Source organism: Gadus macrocephalus, chromosome 2, assembly GCF_031168955.1.
Source record: "Gadus macrocephalus chromosome 2, ASM3116895v1".
NCBI lineage: Eukaryota > Metazoa > Chordata > Actinopteri > Gadiformes > Gadidae > Gadus > Gadus macrocephalus.
The window spans coordinates 22,042,444-22,060,186 of record NC_082383.1 but is presented as its reverse complement, the minus strand read 5'-3'; the positions used below and the strand labels follow the sequence as shown (position 1 = coordinate 22,060,186).

The following is a 17,743-nucleotide window of genomic DNA, read 5'->3' as shown; positions in this document are numbered from 1 at the left end:
GAAAGGACAGCGCACCGATTTCAAACCTCCATCAGCGTTACACCAAAAACACATCAGATCCAGTACCCACATCTAAGCCAGAGGGGGACCTTCACTCACGACTACTTTCTAACGTAAGACGGCATCACCTCATACACTTGTGGTGAATGAACCATCAAGACTGTTGCTTCGGTAGGTTCGTTCGTACACATTGCTTACGAATTAGAGAAGTGGCGTTGAATCGATTGCGGACTCTGAAGGAGGTACCTTGTTGGGGCCCTTCTGCTTGTAGTTCCAGGTGTTGTGGTCGTGGGAGCGACTGTCCTGCTGGCCGCCCGTGTTGCTCCACATGCCGATCTCCACCTCCTCCTCCTGGTCCCAGCTGGAGGACTGGTCGTCTCCTCCCCACGTCTCCATGGGCTTCACGCCTAGCACCGCACAGGAGGGGGGGGGGGGGGGGGGGGTTTACAATCTGGATCCAAGTCGACCGGTGACAATCAGCGACACAACGACCCAGCGTGCTTTGATCGAACCGGGAGTGGGTCATCTGTTCGATGGCCTTCGGGAACCTGTGGCTAGTGGCATGGATCCAGTCCACGGTGTCAGGGAGGAAGGCAGGATGATTCCATCCTTCCTTAGCGTATATTTTTTTTTTTTATTCAGCCTGTGCAAATTTCCCGAGCCAAGCAGCGGCCTCTTGATCTAAACGGTGGAGGGGGGGGGGGGGGCTAGACCTCCTACCGGTCTTTGGCGTGGGGCCTACCTGGCTTCTGCTGCTGGCCGCCGCCGCCCCCCCAGCCTGGGCCGGGCTCTCTGCCGCTGGGCTGGTCCCGCGCGTGCTCCTCCCCCCAGTTGGGGGCGCCACCGCCGCCGCCGCCGTTCTTGCCGACGCCGCTGTCCACGGGCTTACCCCAGGCCGACGTGCCGTTGTCCACGGACACAGAGGGCGCTGGGGCGGGGGTCTCCCCCCACGAGGAGGGCTCCTTGTGCGCGGGGTACTCGCCCCAGCCTGGAGACGGAGAGAAGGGTGGGAGACGTTAAGGAAGGTCTAACCTGGATTATATAGTCTATGTTCAGTCAGTCTAACCTGGATTAGATAGTCTATGTTCAGTCAGTCTAACCTGGATTATATAGTCTATGTTCAGTCAATCTAACCTGGATTAAGTCAGTCTAACCTGGATTATATAGTCTATGTTCAGTCAGTCTAACCTGTATTAAGTACAGTCTATGTTCCGTCAGTCTAACCTGGATTAAGTACAGTCTATGTTATGTCAGTCTAACCTGTATTAAGTACAGTCTATGTTCAGTCAGTCTAACCTGGATTATATAGTCTATGTTCAGTCAGTCTAACCTGGATTATATAGTCTATGTTCAGTCAGTCTAACCTGGATTATATAGTCTATGTTCAGTCAGTCTAACCTGGATTATATAGTCTATGTTCAGTCAATCTAACCTGGATTAAGTCAGTCTAACCTGGATTATATAGTCTATGTTCAGTCAGTCTAACCTGGATTAAGTACAGTCTGTGTTCAGTCAGTCTAACCTGGATTATATAGTCTATGTTCAGTCAGTCTAACCTGGATTATATAGTCTATGTTCAGTCAGTCTAACCTGGATTAAGTACAGTCTGTGTTATGTCAGTCTAACCTGTATTAAGTCAGTCTAACCTGTATTAAGTACAGTCTATGTTCAGTCAATCTAACCTGGATTAAGTACAGTCTATGTTCAGTCAATCTAACCTGGATTAAGTACAGTCTATGTTCAGTCAGTCTAACCTGTATTAAGTACAGTCTATGTTCAGTCAGTCTAACCTGTATTAAGTACAGTCTGTATTAAATCAGTTTAACCTGTATTAAGTACAGTCTGTGTTATGTCAGTCTAACCTGGATTAAGTCAGTTTAACCTGTATTAAGTACAGTCTGTTGAGTCAGTCTAACCTGTATTAAGTACAGTCTGTGTTATGTCAGTCTAACCTGGATTAAGTACAGTCTATGTTCAGTCAGTCTAACCTGTATTAAGTCAGTCTAACCTGTATTAAGTACAGTCTGTGTTATGTCAGTCTAACCTGTATTAAATCAGTCTAACCTGTATTAAGTCAGTCTAACCTGTATTAAGTACAGCCATATAACTGAACACCCGTACTCAATGGAGCTCCACTGGCCTCATTTCTTTACCTGATCTAACTGATAAAGAGCTGGCGGGGAAACCCTTTTGAACAGCGATATTTAATAATATTGCAGCAATATCCATTCGGAACATTTGGAAACGCCAGAGGTATCCGGGTTAATTCCATTTGAGCTAGGCTATCGTTTAGGGCAGAGCACTTTGTGCTGCAGCCCGACGGATTCGCATGGAGGCCCTGGCTCACACACAGCGCTCGACACTGGAAACTCGTACGGTTGATCACACCTTTACTTCCCCTCTTTAGACCACTGAATCCCAGTGTAAATAACGGTTAAATACATATCCCATATATTTCTAAATCAGTCCAAATAAATACTTTCCCCCGCTGTTGAGACGTGATCCTTTTAATACCTCTGCACAGAAGAGGTGTGCTGCTATAAATGTCACTTTCAGGTTGCTGCCGCAGCGTTACGGCTGGGCGGTCTTTACTCTGAAACCGGTCGAATGCGGAGGAACTCAGCCCACCTGTGACAGACACTAATTGTTGGCAAAATCGCCTATTTCAATCTCAACCACAATGCAACGGCAAAGACGTTATGTTGGACTTTTTATATGTCCTGATTCAAAACTTATATTTTAACATCATAAAAATGTATTCCTAAGATGCCGGACAAAGACAGAAAGAGCAGTTATTCGTTTTGGTATTGAATAATACCGTTAGTATTTCTAAAGACCCTTGTATATTGTGATAACTTCCAAGCCTAATGAAGACGCATACTTTAAGATGATCTATTTTAGAGTTTCACATGTAAAATAGACTTGAACACAAGCAAAGCAAAAGGGAGCGCTTTGGAGATGGGGACGCCCTGGGGATGGTGGCCGAGCCACCAGAGGAGAGGGGAGGAACAGGAGGACGCAACGCATGTGGAACCGGACCGACCCAGCCCGGCATTCGGCTGAGCGGGCTGAAACGGGAAATGGACCCGGCACTGACGGAGACGAGGCCCTCCTGGTGTTATTCGTCGGTCCTCGCCGGTCTTGCGCATTGTGCCGCTCTGAGCGTGAACGTCGGGGTTGGCGACAACATTGAAAAGGGGAACGGGAATGCGGCTTTTGAAATATGAGAGCAATGGTTCAGCTTCGAACTGCTGACCGGAAAGGATTACTGGCTCCAGTTATTTAGATTAAAGTTGGTGAACAAATGGTGCCCGTGCAGCCGTCTACTTTATACGATTCCATGTGGACATTTTATAAACATAGATTTGACGTATATAATCAAATAACAATGGTAGACTCAAATAAGACTGGCCCTCATCTTTATAGTGAGTAGGCCACAAAGGGGGGGTTGGAGGGCATGTGTGTTTGGACACACACAGTGTGTGTGTGTGTGTGTGTGTGTGTGTGTGTGTGTGTGTGTGTGTGTGTGTGTGTGTGTGTGTGTGTGTGTGTGTGTGTGTGTGTGTGTGTGTGTGTGTGTGTGTGTGTGTGTGTGTGTGTGTGTGTGTGTGTGTGTGCGCGTGTGTGTGTGTGTGGACCTACCAGCACTAGAGGTCTTTTCCGGGGCTTGAGTCTGCATCGGCTGAGGGGCATGGATCGGCCCCTGTGATTGGTGCAGCTGGTGTCCTGGGGGCGGGCCATGAGACATAGGCTCTTGCTCTGATTGGCTGTTCTTGTTCCACGTGTTTGAAGGTCCGCCCGCGTTGTATTTGCCTAGATAAAACGGTTCAAGGGTCAAGTTTATTCATGCAGAAAAGGCACAACACGACTCAATAGCAAGCATGAGGAGGTATCGGAACCTGTAGCAGAAGTTTTAGTAAAATGTAAAAAAAAAATGCCTGCGCTATTAATCTATCTTTGTTTGATAGACATTTGATTAAAACTTTAATGTTTTTCAACCTGGACCCCATCAGATATTAACGTCTGAAAAGGGCTTGTTTTTGACCCAAACAGGCTCGGATAATAGTCTGACATTACGGAAAGGATCCCCAGAGAGAAGTACAACTCTATCCTTCACCTTTCCCTTGATCCTGGTCTGTTTGTTATCGTGTCCACTGAAGCCCTCTCTCAAGGGTACGGCTTGCTCGGAAGTCTTGTTGTTGATTTGTTGCAGGCAAAGTCCCTATTGTCATTATCATGTCAATGGTCCTTTAGCCTAATCTTTAGATAACACTAATGCCGCTTTTCCACCGCACATGTAGCTCGACTCGACACGACACGACTCAACACGACTCGGCAGCAGCGCGGGTCCTTTTCCACCGCAAATAGTACCTCCGGGACGTGGGCGGGGTCGGCTGCGCGAAAGGGCCGTGACGTATTTTTGTACGCGACGCAAACAACACCTACGCAACCCACGCATGGACAGAACCCACATAACAACAATGGAGAACATCGATGCGATGGTATTCGTGTTCGTATTATTAGCTGGCATGTTGAAGAAGTGGAACATGTTGGCTGCGGCGCTGCTATGGCTGTTACCAGCATGGTTGCCATGTCGCTCTCGTGACTTCGTCACACTCTCTGGCCAATCAGTGGCCGGCCGTCTGCCGACGTCACCTTTTAGCATCGGCTCAGCTCGCTTGGAACCTAGAGCGAGGCGGGTACTAGAAAAAGCAGCCACTTCAGGTACCAGATACCATGTTTTCGCGGTGGAAACGCAAAAAAGGCGAGCTGAGTCGAGTCGAGTCGAGCTGGTACCATGCAGTGGAAAAGCGGCATAAGCTTTCTGTAGGCCAACACAACCCCCCCCCCCCCCTCCACCCTCCCTCCATCCGTCTCTCTCCCTCTCCCTCTCCCTCTCTTCTCAACAACTCAACTCTCGTGAGACTTCTCCTTGAGCGAGACTTGGTTGGACACAGACCATTAACCAATAGACAGCAAAAGGTAGAAAAAGGTATATTTCTCTGATGCATGGATAAGATCACAGTGCATCACGCTGTAGACTTGATCACTTACAGACACGTGTCCACATTAGTCCCTTGCAGAGGTTGACAGTAACAAAGTCCAAATACTTTGTCATTGTACTTCAATACAGTTTTTTAGGTATCTGTACTTTACCTGAACACTTTCTACCCTTCCCCCTACCTTTTGACACAAATGTCTCGCACCTGCGCCTGCCTAAAGTTTTGACACATGGCCCGTGCATCAGAGAAGCCAGTGGGCCGGGGGGGTTCGACCTCTCACCTGGGTTCCTCCCTGGCTCCCCCCAGGCAGCGGTGCCGTCGTCTATCTCCATCCTGCGCCGGATGGACTCCGGGGAGGGCTCCTCCCAGCCGGACCCAGAGGTCGCCGCCGGCTCCTCCTTCTCCCTCTGGCAGCCCGCGGGTATGGGACCGCCCATCCAGCCTGCAGCACACAGGTCAGAGGTCAGAGGTCAGAGGTCAGAGGGCAGCCTGCGTCTCATAGGACCAGCATTACCACGTTACTCCTGTTTTCTGAATCAGCAGCTCCTCAGTTAAGCGGTGAGACCTAAGGTCCTTTTGCATTGATCGGGATTATTGGTTAAAAGATAATGATCCTTATTAATCTTGATGGCAGTCGGTACAAGCCAGCGTCTACTTGCACTGCGGTACGTGAACATAGACTGCTTAAGGTAACATAATGCTACAGATCCCTTTAAGATCCCAACTTTCTCAGAAAGAGTGATAGAATACTTTAGTATTCAAACAGGGAAACCTCAAAAGTACGTCTCCAAATTATGGGTGCAATGAGAACGATCTAAACTTATCATAATCCCCTCTGCCTGATGTAAGAGGACCTTTACGAGGTTTGTTCAACGACACCTTAGTTTATATTCCCAAATGAATCTCATCTTATGTCAGCGGTGCGTCTACTTAACAGGCGAGAGGGGGTCAGTAGAGCGGCATTAAGTATTGATGCGCCAACCATTTAGACAAACCGCCAAAGCCCCAAGGTATGCCTATCTAACACAAATGGAAGCAGTCTCTGCACGCATGAACCAACGAACGTCTGAACGACTTTCAGCCGGACCGGCTCTTGGCGGGAGGAGTGCGGAGGCCTCGCGTGCTCTGGAGGGGCCTGCACTAGGGCTTTGACTCCGAACTTCGTCATTCGAATATAATTAGTCAAAAAAAAAAAAAAAATCAAAATTCGAACGAATATTAGGCAGCCCTTAATATTGGAACCCGTTATGGGCAGGCCAAGAGGGAGAGACGTCGGAGAACCCCACGCAGTCTATTCATAAGATTGTAACGACCACGGAAGAGGCAGCGAATGAAGTATTGGTTAGACAGCGATTGATTAGAAACCTAATAAACCGTTGGAGCACGCAAGACCGGTAACCATAGCAACGCCGGGAAACAAACCTCGCGAAGCCCAATCCAGGTCTTACCGAAGGCATTTAATGGTCAAAATATTATTAATAAATATTAGAATATATTCGAATATTAATATTAATAAACAAAGAACTTCGAATATGATTTTTGGGCCAAAGTCAAAGCCCTAGTCTGCACCAATGCTGATATCAATAAGATAAAGGATGCATCACCGGTGGGCTTGGTGGGGCCCTGGCCTCCTCTGGCCACGGGCTCGGGGCCCTTGCCCCACTCGTTGGAGGGGTTGGAGGTCTTGGGAGGCGGTTCGCCCCAGCTCTGGTTCCCGTGGTGGTGCTTCTGCGGCTCCCCCCAGCCCTGGCCCCTACCCTGAGGGGCGGGCTTGGGGCCGGCGGGGTCTCCCCAGCTGCTGGAGCCCTGGTTGTGGTTGCCCTGGTCTTGCGTGTTGGCCCCGCTGCTCCCGGTCCACGTGTTCCCGCCGCCGCCGGCGTTGGCGTTGGCGTTGGCGCGGCTAGGGTCGCTCCAGCAGCCGGAGCCCGAGCGGTCGCTGTCGCCGTCCCAGGCCCCGCCGCCGCCGCCGCCTCCCTTCTGGGCGTCTCCCCAGTGGTTGTTGCTCCCTCCCCGGTAGGAGGAGGAGGAAGAGGAGGAGTCGCCCCCACCTCCGTTGCCCCAGCCCTCGCCTCCACCTCCTCCGCAGCCCCCCCAGCCCTGCTGCTGCTGCTGCTGCTGCTGCTGCTGCTGCCGGGGCTGCTTGGGCGCGTTCGTCCAGGTGTTGGACCTGAAACGGGACCCAGAGGCGTGAGGAACACAGCGGGAGACACGGGCGTGGTGTGAGAGAGAGAGAGCGCGCCGCCAGAGGGCAGACGCCTCAGCGGAGGGCTCGTGAGTCACCTGTCGTCGCGGTTGGCGTTGTTGCTCCAGGTGTTGCCGCCGCCCCCTTTGTAGCTCGAGGCGTCATCCCGCCCGCCGTGGCCTCCGCCGCCTCCGCCCTTGTTGTTGTTGTCCCAGCCGGGGTTGGGCCTGGGTTCTCCCCAGCCCGGGCCCCCCTTGTCTGGGCCCGAGTTCCCGGGTCCCTCCCTCCAACCTGGACGGAAACAAGTCGAACGTGGATCAGCAAGGAGTGAATATAGACTAGAAGGGAATATATATATTCTGGGATGGATACAGAGACTAGGGCCCGACCGATTTATCGGCCTGCCGATTTAATCGGCCGATTATAGCCTTTTTGAAAATAATCGGCATCGGCCAAAAAGACGCCGATTACAACCGATTATTATTATTTTTTTTTATATAAATGTTATTGCGATTAGTATCCTGCAGATTGCGCTCCTACTCGCCTTGCTAACTAACAACTTTAGCTGGAGTAAAAAAGAGGAGATTGAATTTTACCGTACAACATGAAAGCACGCTCGCTCAGGCAGCTGCGCGCTCACCTCACCAATGCACACAAGACGCGTTGTTTGAGCATGTTGTGCCTGTTTTTCTTTAGGTCCCAGGCCATGTTAATTTGTTATACTGTAGACTCTAACGGTGAGACCATACTGCTCAGCACGCACGTGTTAGTCACTGCTCACGAGCGCAGCACATTGGGAGTTAGTTATTTATTTTACATTTTTGACTGTAAATGTATTCTAAAACACTCAAAGGTTCTGCATTCAATTCACATATTCGTCAAAAGTGTTTAAAGTATATTTAAGGTATCAAAAACTACGTTTTATATGTTTTTTTTTTTGTTTTTTTTTCTTGTTTTTTTTTTTTTTTAAATCGGCCGATTAAATCGTAATCGTAATTTTTCTCTGAAAATAATCTGCATCGGCACTCAAAAATCAATATCGGTCGGGCCCTAACAGAGACACAGACAACGAGTGAGACAGCCGTCCGATGTTAGGGCTTCCGTTACGTGACCCCAAACAGAAACCACCAGAGCGCGCCTACCTCCGGAGCTGGTCTGGGAGGGGGCCGCTGGCTGCCCCCCGGCCCACCCGGACCCCCCGCCGCCGGGCTTCCTGTCCTCCCCGCGGGGGCCGGGCGGCGGGTGGCTGGCGGGGGAGTTGACGTCCCACGTGGTGTTCTGGCGCACGGGCGTCTGGCCCCAGCCCGTGTTGGACAGCACCCGGGGGTCCACGTCGGCGCGGGCCGGGGGGGCCGGCGGGGCCGCGGCCGGAGGGGGGGGCCTCCGCCGGTTGGGGCCCCGGGGCTGGCCGTCCTTGTCGCTGCCGGAGCGGCCCCCGGAGCTCTCGCCGCTGCCCTCGCTGCCGCCGGAGCGGCCCCAGGCGCCGGGCGCCGGGGCGGCGGGGGGGCCCCCGCCGCCCACGCCCAGGGCGTCGTCCTCCAGGCTCTTCCAGCCGTTGTTGGAGGCGCTGGCCTTGCGGACGCCGGCGTCGGCGGCGGTGGCGGCGTGGTTGTTCCCGGGGGGCATGGCGCCCCACTCACCGTGGGTGGTCTTGCTGTGGGAGCCGGAGGAGGTGGAGGAGGACGAGGACGAGGACGAGGCGCCGCCGCCCCAGGGCCGGGGGCCCTGTCCCGCCGGGCTGGAAGCGCTCCCCCAGGGCATGCCGCTCGGGACGGGGGCGGGGTTGCCGCCGGGCCCCTGCTCCCAGCGGGGGGCCCCGGCGGGGTGGTAACTCTTGTGAGCGGCGGGGGGCCCGGCCTGGTGTTGGGGGTTCACAGTGTCCGGGCCGGCGGGACCCTTGTCTCCCGGGTGGGCGGGGGCGCCCCAGGGCGTAGCGAAGGCCCCGGGACCCCGCGCCGTCTCTCCGTGGGGGGCCGGGGGGCCGGCGCCGGTAGAGTTTGGTAGACTAGAGGTTCCTGTTGCGTTAGTAGTCGTGGTGGTAGTAGTATTCAACATCATAGTGTTATTTGGTCCGTTGGATTCAGTGTGAGGGTGGGGGGGCTGCTGGCCATCACCGCCGCCGCCGCCCGCCGCCGTCCCGCGAGCGCCCTGCCCCTCGTCCGTCGGGCCGCAGGCTCCTTGAGCCGGCATGTCGCCCCAGCCGTCGTGGGGAGGCGCGGCGCCTGATTTGGAGGAGGCGGCGCCCGGGGCCTGAGGCGGCCGCTGGCCCGGGCACGGCGCCGGGTTCGGGGTGGGGCTGCGGGGCCAGGCACCGTGGTTGGCGAGGGGGTTCAAAGTGCTGGGGTTCAGGCCGCCGCCGCCGCCGCCGCCGGAAGGGTTCCCGGCGGGCTGCGCCCCCCACACGCTGCTCCCGACGAGCCTGTTGCCGCCGTTGCCCAGGCCGCCGCCGACGGCGTTATTGCTGCCGACGCCGGCCATGGAGTAGTGGGAGGAGGGGCCGCACAGGTTGCTGCTGTTTCCGTTGTGGGCGCCGCCCGAGGTCTGCCGGCTGTTGGCGTTGCCGTCGCCGTTGACCAGCGCGCTCGCCGCGGCGGTGGTCACGGAGGAGGAGGGGGCGGCGGCGGAGGAGGAGGACGACGCGGCGGAGGCGTTGGCCAGTGACATCATGGCCGCCGTCGTCGTGGAGACGGCGGCGAGGTTCCTCTCGGAGCCCAGCGGGGAGCTAGAGTCGGCGTCCATGCATTCCGACGCCAGCTCGGGGTCCGACCCCGAGCCGCAGCCCGAGGAGGAGGAGGAGGAGGAGGAGGAGGGCCAGACGGACGAGTTGGTGGAGGAGAGGTTGCTGGGCTTGTCGGCGCTGCCCTCCACTAGGACCGCGTCCCAGTTGCTGTTGCCGTCGCCGCCGCAGGGAGAGCCAGTCGACCAGGGGGACGGCTCATACTGAGAGTCCAGGCCGGGGTGCTCCAGACCTGGGCAGGAGGGGGGGGGGCGGACGCGTGGTTAGGAAGGAGACGACGACGACGACAACAGAATGAGGTTCAGATGAAGCCAAAATTTGGGACAGATTCAAGCGACAATTTTTTCAAAAGTAATTGACAAATGTCAAATGATAGTTTACTGTAAGTTTTTGTACTTTTACTTAAATTCCTACAAGATACATCCATCAATATAACATCAATTCAACTTTTTTTCCCCATTGTATATTAAACACCGGCAATCGAGTGCATATAAACAAGAATTGTCCTTTGTCTGGCTGAAACATTCAATGATTAACATCTCCCCATACGGCAGACTGACAGCCCACGTCGCCCCGCAGCGGGCAGAGGGACGACGCCACGAGGGAGGCGTCGCTCTGCCGCCTAGCGAGCGGCCTCTCTTGATCTACGGCACTGTGGGGGCCTGGCTCCGGCACAGAGGCAGCTGCCACCATTTTGTCACCTCAGCTGGACCGGAGAGCCTGCCAAGAGCACGGCCAGCGGCCAAGGGCGTGGGGGGGGGGGGGGGGGGGGGGGAGGGGGGCGTCGAGTGGATAAAGACGAGGAAAAGGAGGAGGAAGAGACACGAGAGGCTGCCCCCTGGGAGACCACACTGAGCCTCATTCAGACCTGCCCGTGTGGGTCAACCAAGAGTGTGGATCGGGTCTGTTAAACAGTGCGTGAAGCGAGGCCTCCAAATCCAAACATTGCTCCAGCCCTTGCACACATGTTGCATTTGAATAGCAATAAAACGTCTTGTAAAGGATTTATCACGCAAATATTGATTGGAGAGATGAGGAGAAGGAGCCACCGAAGTGAGTGACAAACTTAAGTCTGCGTTATCAGACACTTTCTTCTATCGTTATATATGACTTTTCAAGGAGTGCCAGCTGTCATTTATATTTACCATGCATGCTACTTTTCTTATCAACTTAATCAGAACAGACGGGAAGGATTTCAGCGGATCCCTTAAGGTTAGTTAAATTAACTGCTACTGTGGACACACACACACACACACACACACACACACACACACACACACACACACACACACACACACACACACACACACACACACACACACACACACACACACACACACACACACACACACACACACACACACACGATGGCTGCCAACCCCTAGCCTGCTGCCAGGTTCACCCCAGTCACTCTTTCACACCAACAGTCAACTCAATCGCTCCCTCGCCATCAGCGTCTCTCTCCCCCCTGTGGGACTGCATATGTCACGTTGACACGCTGCGTCGGAAAGAACATTTAGCCAAGGACGACCTGCTACGGAGCCAGAGACACACACACACGGGGCCGCCAACGTTTAGACTTTTTTTTTGCAATCATCCTTCAGTACGACAACAACTCAATACTCTACTGTACCATGTTCGACATTTGGCAAAGTCACCGGCTTGCTCTACGGATACGGATCGCAGGGTAGCTCGTTGTGCTCGGGGGGGGGGGGGGGGGGGGGGGGGGGAGAACGGGGTTTGGAAGTGGGGTTGGTATCAGGAAAGGAGGAATAGGAAGCAGTGCAGGGCAGACGTGTTAAAGAATGACCAGTGAAAGGGAGAAAGGGGTTGTGCAGTCACCTGTTTGATTAGGGGAGTGGCTGACGGAGTCCCGAATGGGAGCCATGTCTGGAAACAGAGGGAGAGAAAGAGAGACGTCAGATAGACAGACAGAGGGGGGCTTTGGCTACAGCCAGACTCGGGGTGTTATAAACAGATCCAACTTTTAATTGGTTACCATGCAAAATACACAATGTGCCAAACCCGAGTATGAGCAGATACATATGCAGAGCGTACATCCAGTTATTGAACCGACTGTTTCTGTGTCAACGAGTATGTGAATAACTTAAGACTCATGACCTGGCCCGGCAAACGCACGATCATTAATGACAGATTTCATTTACAACAATGTAAAAAAAATATCTACTCATAATACATTACATTATATTTGGATTAGGGCACGGAAACCAGAAGTCTGAACATAGCAAAGAGCAGGGTAAGACATTGTGAGGAAAAGGCGCGGGGTGCAAACATAAGTAAAAAGGGGGGGAGGGGGGGGGGGGCAAAGGGAGGGAGGTTATTGAAATCTGGCAGGCAAATGGAAGAAAAGATGAGTCACAGTAAGGAGAAGCACAGAAGGGACTTTCATTGGTTATTCAATCCATGCGGTTTAATTTTCATGGCATTTTTTTAAGTGGTTTTGGCTAAAAGTCGTCGCAACTTGGCTCACGGTTTCCAAATCAGTTTCAAAACAGTGTACATCCCCGACGGCCCGGCTTACTTTTAAGAGCGGCTCGCTCCCGGGTCTGCGCGAGGGCGCCCCCTGGCGGCTGGGAGGAGAACGGACCTCTCGTTCCCAGGGCGACGGGGTTGGGTCAGAAGGGTCACAGCTCAAGAGGGTCGGCCTCAGGGGTCGGAGGGGAGGGGGCGGCGCTTGTCAGAGCAGGCAGCAAGCTGAGCAGGCCCTCTTGGCATCGCTGAGGAATTGTTGTTTTGAGTGTGTGCACGCGCGTGCGTGTGTGTGTTGGTGCGACCTTGAATGTGTGTTTAGTGTGTGCGCAGAATGGTGGGTGTGTCGTCGGGAGTTGGGACTCTGCCTGGACTTGATATGATCTGGCACTGGGGGAGAGGAGAGGGAGGGAGAGAACGGGGGGAGAGTTAGATTGTTTCGCCGGTAATCGGGTCACGGCCACAGTTTGTAGGGCCTTTGACAAACAGTACAACGGTTAAACGTTTCAACAAACACTTTGTCAGTCAGCTGGGCTTGTGTGAATGTAACACTTTGACAACTTCCCACTGCTTAACACATGAGACGCATTACCTTTTTCTTATAAAAAATGATATTAAATGTTATCCATCGCTTATTTCAGTAATTGCAGGAATGATGAGACTATATACATATATATTTCATTCATTGTCCTTCAATGCACACTCAGAATTTTTGCCATTTCTGGGTTGTTTTGTCTTTAAAGTTTAATGCACTTTCCATAAACCACTTATTTTTCCTCATCAACTGTCAAGTGAATGAATGGAAATTCTTCTTATCAGTCAGAATAGGAATGATCTGAGGTATGTTTTTTTTCCGTTGTGAGTTGGGGTCGTGGGCATTTGAATGTAGCAGTGTGCCACACGGGGTCCAACTAATACCAACACAAAAAAAAAAGACGACCAAAACAGTTCCCTGTCCTAACACACCGAGCCCTACAGGACATTCTGACGGCTAGGTCCTGTCCCTTCCCAAAGCTGTTCCTACACATCCCGTCTGCCAGTTTTCCCATTCTTCCCAGACCACACTGTCAATACAGCTTGTATTAACACGTTGAGCCAAAACAGTGCAGAGAAGCAGCAACAGCAGCAGCAGCAGCAGCAGGAGGAACGACCGCACGCATTTCCTCTTCGGGGGGGGGGGGGGGAGCGAGTGTTCCCTCTTCAGTGAATGAGTACATGTTCAACTCGCCTGGGGTGCACTGGTACAACACCGAGCCTCTGCCAGGACGGCGGTTTGAGTGTGTACCCGACGGTAGATTACACCGAGACAAGGACGAGGAAGAGGGATCAGAGACAGATTGGCATTCCTCACCATACCTCACGCCTGAGGTTTACTAGTGCGTGGAGTGTCGAGTAGATTAGCGATACTCAAGCCTCTTGTGTAACATTGCCCTGGGACTGCCCTGCGATGCCATGGCAACAAATACAGCTTATGGAAAGGGGCGATGCGTGGAGGCGAGTGCGTACGAGTTGGTGTGTGAGGATGAGGATAAGAGGGTTGACAAGCAGACCGACGCCGTTGAGTGATATTAAGCTAGTGTGTTGGAAAGGGAGCAGGTCGAAGTGTGTGTTCGTTTACCTTTTTAGGGAGCGGGTTAGATAGCAGCGCTCGCTCTGGCCGCAGCAGTGATACACAGATCTATTTTTATACCGCTCGTTCAAACAGCTAGCTCTCTGTTTACCGCCACCCCCCCCCCCAGATAACAGAGCAAACAAACCAGGGCAAACACAAATGTATATAGTGTGCAGAACCAAGCGCTGTATCTCAGCCGAGCGGTAAGGGCTAGCAGCCACTGGCATTCCTATTTAACATGAAATCGTGTCAAGACTAGAACGAAAAATTCGGAATAGTCTGAATTTCTGATGAGAAAAAAAAAAAATCAAAAAAATCAGAAGAACTAAAAGTATAAAACTGAATCCAGTAGATTCGTTCTCTTTGCAGTTGCACTGCGGCCCGCGCCGCGCCGCTGCGCAGAGATCGCTTCCTTCCTTCCGTGGGACTCTGACACGACCCTCCCCGTCAACCTCCGAGACTTCTGACTGCAGAGTCCTGCTAACAGTGAGGCGGCTGGCTGTCCTTATAAGGGAGCGGAGCTCCACACATTACAAACAACACTAAACCAGAACGCGAGATGGCGAGAGCCGGCGTTAACAGAGAGACGTCAGTTCCCCCCCCCCCCTCCCACTCGGTGGCCTACCGGGCGTCGGGTGTGTTAGGAATATGCAAATTTCCGGTATGGGGGGAGCAAGGATTCCTTTCCATTGCTCTCCCTCTCCCCTGCATGTTAGCTGCTGCCCCCCCGTGTGTGTGTGTGTGTGTGTGTGTGTGTGTGTGTGTGTGTGTGTGTGTGTGTGTGTGTGTGTGTGTGTGTGTGTGTGTGTGTGTGTGTGTGTGTGTGTGTGTGTGTGTGTGTGTGTGTGTGTGTGTGTGTGTGTGTGTGTGTGTGTGTGTGTGCGTGCGTGCGTGCGTGCGTGCGTGCGTGCGTGCGTGCGCTAATGCGTGTGCACGTGCGAGAGCGCCTGTTCAGTTCAGCACACGGTACAAGCTGTTCCTTCAGATCAGTCCTCCGAGGAAGGCTTTTATCGGAGCTCCTGCCACTTGGCCGTTTCCCAGCTACAGGTCTCCACTTACAGGAGGGGGAGGGGGAGGGGGAGGGGGAAGGGCCAGCGACTGGATCAATTCCAGAGGCATTCAAATATATACGGTTCGAAATCACATTTTAAGTGGTCAGAGTGAGAGGTATACGGTATCTATACGTCCATCCAGAGGGGGACAGTAGATTATAATAAGGGTCACACAGAGACAGAACTACCGGTAGGGAAAGTATTCCTGTGCCGTCATCCAGCAGGGGATGGGAAAGGAATGTAGTTTTGACCCACACCTAGGTAATTTTCGAGAAGGATCGAGCACAGGAATCCTGCACGTTGAGCACAAGCCTTGGACTCCACGCCAAACCCGACTTAAATAAATGTATGACTCATTAAATAAGGTCACACCCAGAAACACAATGGCCGACAAAACACAACTGAATGAGCCCATAAAGGTTTGAGGGAAAAATAAAGTCTACACCTACCCTGTTACTGATATGAAGGGCCGACACACTTTAGGCCTATAAAAACCACATCCGTGAGTTGATAAAAAAGCTTTCGGGTGATTGCATCCAGACCAATAAACTTCTGACCTGCATACTATCACAAAATAGATAGCCATGGTGCTATGTGCACTCTGTAATTATTTATTTAAAGCGCCGACTGTGTGACAGAATCAACGATGGTTTCTTTTGGCTCGGTCATCTATTTATGACCTATAAAAACAGGCTTTGGGAAACTGGGAAGCATCTCATCGGCCTGTATGGATTTCAATAAGATTGCCAACATGTAAAAAAAGACTTTACAGATTCTTAGTGAAGAGCATTTAGCCTTAAAGTAGCTTGCCACGATTGTAAACAACAACAGCAGCATAAAAACTATTGTTTAAATAAAGACCAAGTGCTATCGCATTTATTTACACTGTGGCAAGGCCAAGCTAATGCGAAATGCTTTTCAGCAGAATGGTTGCAACAAAGTCATTTTGACAAATAATATCGGTAACTGGGTGACACAGAGCGGTTATTATTAGCGGAGCCCTGATTGTCATAGTGACATAAACACAACAAATTCCTTTGAGGCCTGTCGAAACAGGGCTCCATCCAAAAATGTGACTGCTCACTCCAAACAGACTAGCGTAAGGAAAAAGTACATGATATTCCCCTCCCCCCTTCATCGTCGGTTTTTGCCGCTACTGGACAGAAGAATTGCATGTTGAAATAGGTGCCGAGAAAGACCTGTTCATATAGGCTACAACACAAGGGATCAAAGCCAAGGGCTACGAAGGATTGGTAGCAAATTAATCATTAGTCAAAATACTATTCAAGCAGCAGACCTCCCATAAAAACAGGTCGGTTGTCTAAACACGATATGGACCAAACATCAAACTTAAGGGGTCGACTGGAAACATTCCAGGAAAATGCATATTCAAGGCAACGAGTGTGAACGTGAGATTATGATTCTGTGTGACCCCAGCACGAATATGTGGAGTTATGAGATAAGCATGGATGGTCACATGGTCTCTTGAGTCCCACTCTACCTGAAATATGAGGAGGGGGAGGGAACCATGTCCTTACATAAACAATAAAATAGGGCTGGACGATTAAATCGAATTTCGATCACGATTTCAATTTTAGCGTCAAACGACCACAAAACGAATGCAATCGAACTTGTCAAAAAAGTATTAAATGTTTTATAGTAATAACAGCTGGATACATATCTGCACATTATTTTAGATTTGAACAATTTCTTTTTGACCAATTTGTGTCATTTTTTAAGGGGAGATTGCAAAGTTCTCAGTCACAAAGTGTTTTTTGGGAGACGCATGCTGAATAAATACATCATGCATTCAAACTCAAAAATAATCGTTTGAATAATCATGCTTTCAATAGTGACCAAAACAATCGCGATCATGATTTTTTTTTCCATAATCGAGCAGCCCTACAATAAAACAAAGACATGTATACGGTTCTCGAAAGTGTATGCATTGCCTTAACCCATAAGATGTGATGTTCATAAATTCATGAAGGCCAAACATGAGCTCTACAAGCTAGTGAAGGGCTGGTCACTCTTCTGGGCCCCCCGTTTGCCGCTCCCACTCGAGGCCACCAGGCCAGTGGAGGGGTTGAGGCGAGAGAGATAAGAGGCGAACCCTGAGCGGGCAGAAACACATGACGCAGTAGAGCCCTGCTGCAGTCATTGGGTTGACTGCCTTGCACAAGTTAACAGAAGGATCAGTGCAAATCGCAATATAAAGATTGACATCACAGAGGGAAGTGAATAATAAAGGGTCATAAGACAAATGGTGGCTGGGACTCCTCATCAGATAGATAGATAGATAGATAGATAAATACTTTAATAATCCCAGAGGGAAATTATTTATTTATATTTATATTTATTTTTATTTATATTTATTTATATCAGAGGCAATTTTATACTTTTATACAAGGACCGACTGCCCGATGGCTAATCGGGCAGTCAGTCTGTCCATCCAATCGTCATAAAAACATTAAGGCTGAATACGACTTTTTCAAGTCGACTAATGCAAGTTCAATTGATTATTCTGCGCTTCCTGGATCAAAAATAACAAGTTTCTGTGGGAGGTAAAGGCACACTGAGCGCTTAAACAATGGGCCTGTTGCATGCAATCCCACAAATTAAATGCATGAAGGCACGGTCAGTTATTTCTATCTGTTGGTCTCTGGT

General features: G+C 51.4%; 1 protein-coding gene across 1 annotated transcript in view; it reads right to left on the bottom strand.

The window, feature by feature from the left end:
* Nucleotides 1–17,743, bottom strand: part of LOC132473903 (trinucleotide repeat-containing gene 6A protein-like) — a 41,714-nt gene that overhangs the window by 15,569 nt on the left and 8,402 nt on the right. The window contains exons 3-11 of the mRNA XM_060074214.1: nucleotides 12,465–12,802; nucleotides 11,765–11,812; nucleotides 8,328–10,154; nucleotides 7,284–7,476; nucleotides 6,608–7,170; nucleotides 5,284–5,445; nucleotides 3,643–3,813; nucleotides 743–988; nucleotides 247–407 (exon numbers count right to left, since the gene is read on the bottom strand). Of these exons, the coding sequence (XP_059930197.1) occupies nucleotides 247–407; nucleotides 743–988; nucleotides 3,643–3,813; nucleotides 5,284–5,445; nucleotides 6,608–7,170; nucleotides 7,284–7,476; nucleotides 8,328–10,154; nucleotides 11,765–11,810 (3,369 nt within the window). The 5' untranslated portion in view covers nucleotides 11,811–11,812; nucleotides 12,465–12,802. The remainder of the gene's footprint in view (nucleotides 1–246; nucleotides 408–742; nucleotides 989–3,642; nucleotides 3,814–5,283; nucleotides 5,446–6,607; nucleotides 7,171–7,283; nucleotides 7,477–8,327; nucleotides 10,155–11,764; nucleotides 11,813–12,464; nucleotides 12,803–17,743) is intronic.